The 12,500-nt window shown below is 36.9% G+C and overlaps 1 protein-coding gene across 5 annotated transcripts in view; it reads left to right on the top strand.

Annotated features, from left to right (window-relative positions):
• The window catches only part of TSPAN2 (tetraspanin 2), a 40,337-nt gene extending 36,297 nt beyond the window's left edge, over positions 1-4,040 (top strand). For all 5 annotated transcript variants that reach the window (XM_016925089.2, XM_016925092.2, XM_009428999.3 and 2 more), the window contains one exon: positions 2,706-4,040. In XM_016925089.2, the coding sequence (XP_016780578.1) occupies positions 2,706-2,771 (66 nt within the window). In that variant the 3' untranslated portion in view covers positions 2,772-4,040. The remainder of the gene's footprint in view (positions 1-2,705) is intronic.
• Positions 4,041-12,500: the final 8,460 nt, after the last annotated feature.

Here is a 12,500-nt window from a genome sequence, read left to right as displayed (position 1 = left end):
TTGTTCACAATGTATTACATCTTCTAAGAACAAAGCTCATAAATATATTAATAGTTTGTCCTCTAAAATATAATAGAAATTTCAACTTTAACTCATTATGACCTTGAGTGTATCATTGTTATTAACTTCCCGTTTTAAGGCTACTATCCATAACCTAGATAAATGATTTTCAGTTCTGGGTCTCTTTCTACTGTTACAAATTCAATGCAACATATCAGGTTAATCTCTCTCACCTACGATTTGAAGAGGCAGCAAAGCATAGAGATTAATAGGGCGAGCTCTGGCATCACATGGTTTGGATTTAACTCTAGGCTCCACCATTTGCAAGCTCTGAGATCACAGGAAAATTTCTTAATTTTTCTATACCTCAATTTCCTCGTCTGTTAATATATAAACCTTATAGGATTGCCGTGAAAATTAAACGGGATACTACATATACAGTAGTATTACAAATTAATATAAATAAAGTGTCTGGGACATATAGCACTCAACAAATGCCAGCTCTCTGCATAATCTACCAGGCAAAGGCAATGGCATAGATGGTATTAAGCGTAGTGCATCCAGACCACCACCAGGTGGCTCTGTACTTCTAAAGTACAAAAGAAGAGTGTGTGGGAAGAATGGATAGCAGCGGACAGGTATGGCAGGAGTTGCGAGAGGTGGTAATGGAGAGAGTATTCGATCTACATCATTGAGATCTTTGTATGCCCCTTTGAAAGGGTGGGCTTCACCCTTAAGGAAAGGGGAGTCACCAAGAGTTGGAAGAACCTGTTGGAGAGGATAGAGGAAAGGTTGGAGGGAGGCAAGATTGGATTTGGAAGGCGGGTTAAAGGATGATTTCCATTGTCCAGGGGTTGGATGATAATAGCTAATGCTAAGATGGCACTTAGTCTCTAGCCCTCTATGTAGATTAATTCATGGCCTAAACTAAGGCAAGGGCTGTGGGAATTGTGAGGAAATCAGTGAATTTGCAGTTATCAGGGGACACACAAGCGCCTTCCCCTTTTCTGTATTTAGAGCACAGAGGGGTGGAGAAGTGGCTGGAAATACTCTGCTGAGGCCCTCCAAATCAAGGGACATTTCTCAGGTCCTCCCCACCTGCTCTGGGGATAGCCTGGCTGCAGTTCTGCAGCAACCCAAAGGACAGTCCTGAGGCAGGTCTGAGCGTGTGCTGCATAATGGAGAGTTTCACAATCTCAGCAAATGAGCAGCCTAGAAGCATTCACCCCTGACTCGTGTCGGCAGTAGGCTGAGACTGAAGGAGTCTCACTGAAACCAGGATGGGTAGGGATTACATCCAACCTTATGGCAATGGTAAAGGGGAAATGCCCATAGTGAGCCTATCTTGAGTCGGCACCCCCAGGTTTCTTCGTTAGTTCTTTTCTCTGTAAAGTGAGAGTTGCACAATGTAATCAGCTAACTAAAAGTGCATTGGGTGTCGCCCGTGCTACACACTGGTACTGAGTCCTGTCATCCAGAAGCTTGAAATCCTGTTCCTGGCCATGCCCTTACCTGCTTCTGCCCTTCCCTTTTCAAAACAACTGATCATTCATATCTTATTGAATTTAGCACTTACAGATCCTAGTCTGACTTAGGATGGAATTGAGGAGAGAACCAGAAAGTTATAGTACCCATTTTTTAAAATAAGCATTGACAGTAGTTTATAGAATGGTGCCCACAGATAGGGTTCCATGGGCTCTACAAAATTGTAGGGGAAATAATAGCGGACAAGAAGACTCTTTGGCATTCTTCTATTCAAACCATGGAAGTGGATATTGATTTCACTCAAGTATTTAACTTCTCAGAGAACTATCCAAAAGGTAAAAGTCAATCATACCATAGTATAAACCCTTTAGTTTATACTTTGCTAAAACTATTGAATTAAACAGTGAAGCATCGTTTGCCCTTAAAAATGGACCAAGAATGAAGTGATGCTCCACTTTTTTTTTCTTTTTTTGTGAGACAGGGTCTCTGTCACCAGGGAGTGAAGTGGTGCAATCACAGCTCACTGCAGCCTCGACCTCCTGGGCTCAATAATCCTCCCGCCTCAGCTTGCCAAGCACCTGGGACTGCAGGGACACACCACCATGCTCAGCTAATTTTTCTATTTTTTGTAGTGACAGGGTTTCACCATGTTTCCCAGGCTGGTCTAGGACTCCTGAGCTCAAGCGATCCTCCCACCACAGCCTCCCAAAGTGCTGGGATTGCAGGCATGAGCCACTGCACCCAGCTGATACTCCATTTTTGGATGTATGGACACTGTTGTAAAAAATCAGAGCTTTTCCAGCAATAGAAAATTATTTAGACCACAAGCATATCTAAACAACAAGTGGTTATGGACACAGTTTTCAAAATAAACATATAAAAGAGATCTAGGATTAACCTGAAATATAAAATTCCAAAGCCAGTATTGTGTCTGTCTTTCACAGGTATTCAGAACGGTTCTATAATTCTGAAGCAGGGTAGGTTCTTTTAAAGCAGAGCCTTGTTACTTGTTAACAATAATAATACACATTTAAACAGTTAATCTAGAATTATTTACCCCATAGCCAACCTTAAGTAACATACTAAAATATCATTTGTGACTGGTAATTATTGGTTATAATTATTTGTTAACTTGAGTTAGACACCCAGGAAGTCTGCTGAACTTTTTACCTATCAGTACCCATTTCAAAGTCACTGATGAGTGTTTCCTTCTGTTTCAGATCTTTGGCATGATATTCAGCATGGTCCTCTGCTGTGCGATACGAAACTCACGAGATGTGATATGAAGCTACTTCTACATGAAAATTGCAATCTAAAGCTTTCATACCAAATGTCACAGGAGCTGTCTCCCAGCTCATTTTTAACACTGAAATGACATTAGGATCTAAAATAATTTGCTGTCAATTGTACATTTGCATGAGTACGTATGTTTGGCTCATTACTGGTTTACCCCTTGAGTGAATGCCTGTTTATGATGACTGAGAGCATATTCATGTGTGATCTGCGTGTTTCTGGAATATGCTTTATACGTAATGAAATCTGTTTGCTGGGAATTCCTGATTCTTGTTATATAAGAGGAACAACCTATTTTGCTCCCAGAAAAAAAAGATCAAAGAGCTTTCAGAAACTTTGAGAACTTGGCTATTTAGAAAAAGTGATAATGGGTCAGTTTCTCAGACTGTAGCCATTGAAAATTAGATGCAGAGAATTCAGAGATTTCTTCTTAGTGGAAGTAATAAGCTGTAAGAATTGAGAGATCACAGTGGAGTGTTAAAACTGACTGTGTCTAAGTTGGGTGTAAGGGTTTCCTGGGTTTTTTTATATACATGCTCTCCCCAGAATACAGTAAACCACAGTTTTAGAACTAAACACATCTGTAAAACTAAATATAGCATGGAAAATCCAATTTGAATAAGTCATGCTTTCCTAGAATTTAAAAATAAAAAAGTCTTCCTCTGGAAAGAGAAGTCACACAGACAATCATGTGCCCTATAAAAGTGAGTGTTTATAGGACTAAAAAACTTTTAACAACTTTTTAAGGAAATATTTTTGTTCTTATACAAAAACATGTAAATATTGCTTTATTACTTTCATTTTCTGACCCTGCTGTAAACTACTGCAACCCTCACATCCTCAAAGGGACTTTCATGTCAAACTCTTCTGTTTCTCCAAATATAAGGAAAAAAGACTAAAGCAAGAGATCTGGCAGTTGAAAATTGTGGGAAAGAGAATTTTTATGGGCACTGTATCTATGAAATACCTCATAACTTACGTTTACATGTTTTCCTAACTTTTTGTATTTTTCTTGTATAGCCACCTAGAGAATTCTTCATAGATTAACTACAATTTTCACCACTTAACATAAGTAAAACAAAGTCCTTCATAATTTAACCATTAGCATCTTTGGCCAAACCAAAATAAAGAAAAGCATCTTCTCCTAGTTGTGTGTGGGCAACAGAAACAAGTTAAGGAAACAAAAATACTTATATATACACAGAACAAAAATAATGTTCTTTTTATGCAAATCCCCTGTGAAAATAAAATTTTCAATTTTTTTTGGTCTTAACGCTTCATTTTAACTTAGTAAACCTGAATTTAGGATTTACATTGGCAAATTTTTCAGTGATTTTTAACGTGTTACATTTAGTAAACCATAGATTTTTTAAAAACTACATTTTGTAAGGCCACACATAAGTGAAAATACGGAAGGCTTTGGAAACCCCCAGATGAACTTCTATACAAGTGAAAACACAAGTCTTTGAGTGTACACTAAAAGTGTCACACTCCCAAAAAACTCACAAAACATTTTGCTAAAAAGATATAACTGCTTGAAATAGTCTCTCTCCAATGGAGAACCACATTTCTCTTTCTGCCATACTTGCTACTGCTACTGATTTTGGAGGAAATTTTTCTAGAAGAACAAAGGTCATATTTGAGGCAAGCTAAAAACTTAATTATACATGGCTACTTTACTGTGTCTGTAGCTAAAGAAAAATTATTTTACAAAAATTACTTCATGAAATATAGTTTGTACCCCAGTAGTTGAGAAATGTGACCTTTTAGGCAAAGAACAGGCAGTCCATCTCTCTTAGCTTTAGTTTATCTCTCTGCCTGAAGACAGGAAACAGGCCCAAGTGCATACTCGGGTTCTTTCCAACTCAGAATCATCTCTGATTCCACAAAAGTGAGTTTAGTTTCCTATCTGAATTAACAACTTTAAAGGAGACTACAATAGTTAAAAGTGGAAGAATAGAAATAAATAAATTTAAAATGAAATTAATTAAAGTAGAAGAGAAGGGCTCTGTTCCATGTACGATTAATGTGCCCCTTTTGGGGATAAGCTTTCCAAAATATGCGTATGAGTAAAATTAGAGAATTCCACCACTAAGCAACAATAGATTTTATATGTGTGTGTGGATATATATACACACACACACAGAAAGATGAATATATATATATATCTGTATAAATAGACACACATATAATATATATAGATATATAATCCCTATATATCTTGAATCTACAAATATCTTTATATGTATATAATTTGAATATATACATGTATGTATATACAGATGTGTGTGTATATATATATATACATACACATATACATAAATTTTCAGCTATTTCTGTTCCCCTGAACTAATTTGAGATTAGACCCAAACATGCTTTTAAATGTCTCATGCCAAGGCACTGAATTAAGACTTCTTAATGTTGAAATATTTTAAGTGATTTCATATTAAATTTTCTATATACTGAAATTGCTTGTTTGATTTATCTTAAAGTCCTATTATATCTTTCTACAAACCTTCACGCAACTTATCTAAATGTCAAACTACCAATCAAATAATGTGATAAAAAAAAAAACAGAGTGGTAACCCTTCTATAATTTACTATTGGTAGTTGACTTAAAAGCAACACCCTAAGGACTCCTACTGCATATACAGTCATCTGTCAGTATTCATAGAAGAATGGTTCCAGGACCCCCTGTGGATACCAAAATCCACAGATGTCCAAGTCCCTTGTATAAAATTGTGTAGTATTTGCATGTAGCCTATGCATATCCTCTCATATACTTTATTTTTTAAATTTTTTTATTGTTACATAATAGTTGTACATACTTATGGGATATATGGGATATTTTGATATTAGCATACAATGTGTAATAACCACATCAGGGTAATTGGGATATCTATTACCTGAAACATTTATCATTTCTTTGTATTGGGAACATTCCAGATCTTCTAGGCCTTTTAAAACATATAATAAATTGTTGTTAACTATAGTCACCTTATTGTGCTACCAAATATTAGAACTTATTCATTTTATCTAACTGTATTTTTGTACCCAGTAATCAATCCCTCTTCATCCCTCCCTGCCTGCTACCCTTTCCAGCCTCTGGTAACCACCATTGTATTTACTACCTCCATGAGATCAATTTTTATAGCTCCCACATATGACTGAGAACATGATTCATCTTGATGATACTTGTCTTTCTGTGCCTGGCTTATATCACTTAATATCCTCCAATTCTATCCATGTTGCTGCAATTGACAGGATTTTATTCATTATTCAGCCATTGTCATGGCTGAATAATATTTCATCGTGTATATATAGCACATTTTCTTTATCCATCTGTTGATGGACTCGGGTTAATTCTGTATCTTGGCTATTGTGAATAGTGCTGCAATAAATATGAACATGCAGACATCTCTTTGATATACTGATTTTCTTTCTTTTGGATATATACCCAGCAGTAGGATTGCTGAGTCATATGGTAGTTTTCTGAGGAACCTCCAAACTGTTTTGCATAGTGGCTGTTGATTGTTTCCTTTGTTGTGCAGAAACTTTTTAGCTTGATGTAATCCCATTTGTCAATTTTTACTTTGGTTGTCTGTGCTTTTGAGGTTTTACCCCAAAAATATTTGTCCACACCAGTTTCCTGAAACATTTTCCCAGTGTTTTCTTCTAGTAGTTTCATAGTTTCAGGTCTTACATTTAAGTCTTTAATACATTTGAATTTTGTGTAGGGTGAGAAATGGGGGTCTGGTCTCATTCTTCTGCATGCAGATAACCAGTTTTCTCAGCACTATTTGTTGAAGAGACTGTTCTTTCCCCAGTGTAAGTTCTTGGTGCCTTTGTCAAAAGTGAGTTAGCTGTAAATGCATGGATTTATTTCTGGGTTCTCTATTCTGTTCCATTGGTCTATGTGTTTGTTTTTATGCCAATACCATGCTGTTTTGGTTACTATAGCTTTGCGGTATACTTTGAAGGAAGGTAGTGTGATGCCTCCAGCTTTTATTCTTTTTGCCAACGATTGCTTTGACTATTCAGGAGTTTTTGTGTATGTGTGGTTCCATGTGAATTTTAGCATTTTTTTTTCTATTTTTGTGAAAAAATGTCATTGGTATTTTGATAAGGATTGCATTGAATCTGTGGAACACTTTGGGTAGTATGGTCATTTTAACAATATCAAGTCTTCCAACCCATGAACATGGAATATTTTTCCATTTTTTTTCTGTCCTCTTCAATTTATTTCATTAACATTTCATAGCTTTCATTATAGAGACTTTTCACTTCTTTGGTTAAATTTATTCCTAAATTTTTTTGTAGTTATTGTAAATGGGATTGCTTTCTTGATTTCTTTTTCAGATTCTTCACTGCTGGCATATAAAAATACTACTGTTTTTTTATTTTGATTTTATATTCTGCAACTTTACTGAATTCATTTATCAGTTCTAACAATTTTTTTGGTGGAATCTTTAGGTTTTTCTAAATATAAAACATGTCTTCTGCAAACAAGGATGATTTGACTTCTTTCTTTCCAATTTGGATGCCCTTTTTTTCTCTCATTGAATTGCTCTGGATTGAACTTCCAGTTCTACGTTGAATAGAAGTGGTGAAAGTGGGCATTGTTTTCTTTTTCCACATCTTTTAATTTTTGGCCAGGTGCAGTGGCTAACGCTGGTAATCCCAGCACTTCGGGAGGCCGAGGCAGGTGGACCACGAGGTCAGGAGTTTGAGACCACCCTGGCCAACATGGTGAAACCCTGTCTCTACTAAAAATACAAAAATTCTCTGGACATGGTGGCACATGCCTGTAATCCCAGCTACTTGGGAGGTTGAGGCACGAGAATTGCTTGAGCCTGGGAGGCAGAGGTTGCAGTGAGCCGAGATCACACCATTGCACTCCAGCTTGGGCGACAGAGTGAGACCCTGTCTCAAAGGAAAAAAAAAAAAGAAAGGCTTTTAATTTTTTATTTTTCCGTGTTCAATATGTGATGTTAGGTGTGGGTTTATCTTAAATGGCTTTTAATGTTTTGAGTTATGTTCCTTCTATCACCAGTTTGTTGAGAGTTTTTATCATGAAGGATACTGAATTTTATCAAATGCCTTTTCAGTATCTATTCAAATGTTCATATGGTTTTTGTCCTTGTTACTATTAATGTTTATTGATTTGTGTATGTTGAACCATCCTTGTATCCCTGAGATGAATCCCAATTAATTGATCATGGTGAATGATCTTCTTAATGCATTTTTGAATTCTGTTTGCTAGTATTTTGTTGAGTATTTTTGCATCTATGTTCATCGGGAATATTGGTCTGTCATTTTCTTTGTAGTTGTATTTTTGTTTGGTATGGCTATCAGGTCAATGCTGGACTCATTGAATTAGCTCTTCAATTTTGGAGAATAGTTTTAGTAGAATTGGTGTTCTTTAAATATTTGATAAAATTTGGCAGTGAAGCCATCAGATCCTGGGCTTTTCTTTGATGGGTGACTTTTATTACTGCTTTTACCTTATTACTTGTTATTAATCTGCTCAGGTTTTCTACTTCTTCATGATTGAATCATGGTAAATTGTATGTATTTAGAAATTTATTCATTTTTTCTAGGTTTTTCCATTTATTGGCATATAGTTCAAAAGTCTCTAATGATCTTTTGTATTACTGTGGTATCAGTTTTAATGTCTCCTTTTTTGTCTCTTATTTACTTAGGTCTTTCTTTTTTCCTAATTAGTCTAGCTAAAAGTTTGTCATTTTTTTATCTTTTAAAAAATTTCATTTTTCATTTTGTTGCTCTTTTGCATTGTTTTTTAGTGTCCATTTTATCTCTACTCTGGTTTTTATTATTTCTTTTCTTCTACTAATTTGGGATTTGGTTTGTTCTTGCTTTTCTAGTTCTTTAAGGTACATCATTAGTTTGTCTATTTGAAGTCTTTCTACTTTTTTGATATAGGCATTTATTACTATAAACTTCCTTCTTAATACTACTTTTCCTGTACTCCATTGGTTTGGTATGCTGTATTTCTATTTTCGTTTTTGTTTCAAGAATTTAAAAAATATTTTTAATTTCTTCATTGACCCATTGGTCATTGAGGAGCATGTTGTTTAATTTTCATGTATTTATTCAATTTTCAGTGTTCTTCTTGTTATTGATTTCTAGATTTTATTCCATTGCAGCCGAATATTTGATATTATTTCAATTTTTTGAGTTTGCTAAGACTTGTTTTGTGACCTTGCGTGTTGTCTTTCCTGGAGAATGTTTTTATATGCTGGCAAGAAGAATGTGTATTCTGCAGCAGTAGGATGAGTGTTCTGAAAATGTCAGTTATATCCATTTGGTCTAGAGTGTAGTTTACTTTTCATGTTTCTTTTTTTAAATTTTCTCTCTGTATGATCTATTTATTGGCAAAAGTTGGGTTTTGAGGTTCCCTACTATTATTGTACCAGAATCTAGCTCTCTTTTTGTGCTCTGATGTTGGGTACAATTATATTTACAATTGTTATATCCTCTTGCAGAATGATCCCTTTACCATTATATAATGACCTTCTTTGTCTCTTTTTGCAGTTTCTGACTTAAAAAGAGACAAAGTGTTGGGTCTTGTTTTTTCATTCATTCAGTCACCCTGTGTCTTTTAAATTGGAGAATTTGGTCCATGTTTACATTCAATGTAATTAATGATGGGTAAACACTACTGCCATTTCGTTGTTTGTTTTCTGGTTCTTAAGTCCTTTATTTTATTCTTACTATCTTTCTTTCTGGTTATCTTCCCTGGTAATACATTTTAATTCATTGCTTTTTATTTTTACTGTATCTATTATAGGTTTTTGCTTTGTGATTGTTATGAGACAAAAAATCTTATAGTTATAATAACTTGTTTTAAACTGGTAACTTTGATCACAAAGAAAAGAAGAAAACAAGCAAGTTTTTTAGTTGTTTTTAGAAGAAACTAAAAAACCCTACAATTTAACTCATCTTCCCCCACTTTTTGACTTTTTAATGTCTCCATTTATAACTTTTTATGTTGTTTATCTCTCTCTCGCTTTTTCTTTTTTTTTGAGATGTAATCTCACTTTGTCACACAAGCTGGAGTGCAGTGGCGTGATCTCAGCTCACTGCAACCTCTGCCTCCTAGGTTCAAGCTATTCTCCTGCCTCAGCCTCCCTAGTAGCTGGGATTACAGGTGCCTGCCGCCATGCCTGGATAATTTTTTTTATATTTTTAGTAGAGCCAGGGTTTCACCATGTTGGCCAGGCTGGTCTCAAACTCCTGACCTTGAGTAATCCACCCGCCTTGGCCTCCCAAAATGCTGGGATCACAGGCATGAGCTACCACACCCACCCTTATGTCGCTTATCTCTTAACAAATTGTTGTAGTTATTATTTTTGATAGATTTGTCTTTTAGTCTTCATACCAAAGATATGAGTGGTTTACTCATCACAGTTAATGTATGAGAATATTCTGAATTTGTGTATTTACTTTTACCAATGAGCTTTATACCTTCAGATGATTTCTTGTCCCACTTTAGCATTCTATTCTTTCAGATTAAAGAACTGCCTTTAGCATCTTTTGTAAGTCAGATCTGGTGCTCATGAACTCCTTCAGCTTTTGTTTGTCTAGCAAAGTCTTTATTTCTCCTTCATGTTTGAAGGATAGCTTTTTTGGGTACAATATTCTCAGTTGAAAGTTTTTTCCTTCAGCACTTTGAATATGTCATCCCACTTCCTCCTGGCCTGTAAGGTTTCTGCTGAGAAGTCTGCTGCAAGACATATTGGGGCTCCTCTATATGTTATTTGCTTCAAAAGAAAAGCAGCCCTTGCTGCTTTTAGAATCCTTTCTTTATCCTTTACCTTTGAGAGCATAATCATTATATACCTCAGGGTAGTCTCATTTGGGTTGAATGTGCTTGGTATTCTCTAACCTTCTTGTGCCTGGATATTCATAACTTTCTTTAGGTTTAGAAAGTGATCTATTATTTCTTTGAATAAACTTTCTACCCCATCTTTTTCTCTACTTCCTCTTTAGGCCAGTAACTCTTAGATATGTCCTTTTGAGGCTATTTTCCAGATCTTGTAATGTACTTCAATCTTTTTTCTTTTTTCTCCTCTGACTTTGTATTTTCAAATAGCCTGTCTTTGAAATCACTCATTGTTTCTTCTGCTTGATCAGTTCTGCTGTTGAGACACTGTGATTATGCATTTTTCAGTTAATCAGTTGTACTTTTCAGCTACAGGATTTCTATTTCTTTTTTATTATTATTATTTCAATGTCTTTGTTAAATGTCTTTAATAAATTTCTGAATTTTTTCTGTCTGTTTTCTTAAAGTTCATTGAGCTTCCTCAAAACATCTATTTTGAATTTCCTATCTGAGATATCACATATTTCCACCACTCCAATGTTGGCCATTGGCCCCTTATTTAGTCTGTTTGGTGAGGTCATATTTTCCTGAAGTTTTGTACTGGATGCTTTTGGATGCTCATTGATGTCTTGGCATTGAAGAGTTGGGTATTTATTCCAGTCTTCATAGTCTGGCCTTGTTTATCCTCATCCTTCTTCAGAAGGCCTTCTAAGAATTCAAAGGCAGCTGAGTCTTGAGTTCAGTAAGCCTGTGTCATTACAGCTATTTCAGCACTAGAGGGTGTCCAAAGCCCAGGTACACTAAGATTCCTTACAGATTCCTGGATACCCATCCCTGATGGACTTGGAGAAAATAAGGGAAGTCCCTGGATACCCAGGAAAAGTCCCTCACTCTCTTCCCTCTCTTTCCCCCAAGCAGGAGTCCCTCTCTGGGGTTGGCCACTTGGTGTTGTGGGAGGGGTGACTCAAGCACTCTGGCCATTGCAGCTGGCAGTGCGCTGAGTTGCCTCTGATACCCATGACCTCCCAAACCAGCATAGGACTAGGACACTCAAGGCCCATGGCTGCTATTGTCTGACTGCACTGATGTTTATTCAAGGCCCAAGGACACTTTTGTCAGCAGGTAGTAAAGCCAGCCAAGAATTGGGTCTGCCCTGCTAGGGCAGTGGATTCCCTCCTGGTTTGGAGTGGGTGTAGAAGTGTGGTCCAGGAGCAGTGGCCTAGAAATAGGGGCTTCAAGATTCTGCTAGGTGCTTTGTTTTACTGTGGCTGGGCTGGTACCCAGTCGCGAGACAAAGAGTAACATCTTGTTCCCCCAAGCAGAAGGAGTCTCCCTTCTTGCTGCACTGCCTGGAGTTGGGGTGAGGTGACACCAGCACTCTCGTGGCTGCTGCAGCTGGTGTTGCACCAGGTCACATCCCAATCCCACTGCCTCCAAGACCAATGCAACACCAGGGTTTGCCCAAAGATGGAAGTCGTTATGGCCTGACTGCCACTTGAATTTATTTGGAGCCCCAGACCACTTTAGTCAGCCTGTAGTGAAGCCGGCTGTGACTTGTGTTCCTCCTCCTGCTGCAAAAGATTCCCCTCTGCCCCGGGACTGGTTGAAGTGCTCCCTTCTTGAGCATCAGAGAAATTCTGCCTGGTGTTGTGTTCTGTGTCAGAACAGCTCTGAGTTCCAATGCAAAATCCCTCATATTTTGCTTTCCCTCCACTAAGCACGCAGATTCTCTCTCTGTGCTGCACTGCCTGGGGTTGGGAATGGGGTGATGTAGGCAATGCAATACTGTCCTTCCTACCCTCTTTAATGCATCTTTCCTTGTTATTTTATTAAAACCAAGTGCTGTGATCTCTCACCTGATTTTTTAGTTCTTTTG

The sequence above is a fragment of the Pan troglodytes genome, chromosome 1 (genome assembly GCF_028858775.2).
Source record: "Pan troglodytes isolate AG18354 chromosome 1, NHGRI_mPanTro3-v2.0_pri, whole genome shotgun sequence".
Lineage (NCBI taxonomy): Eukaryota > Metazoa > Chordata > Mammalia > Primates > Hominidae > Pan > Pan troglodytes.
This window is presented reverse-complemented; position numbering and strand designations above follow the sequence as displayed.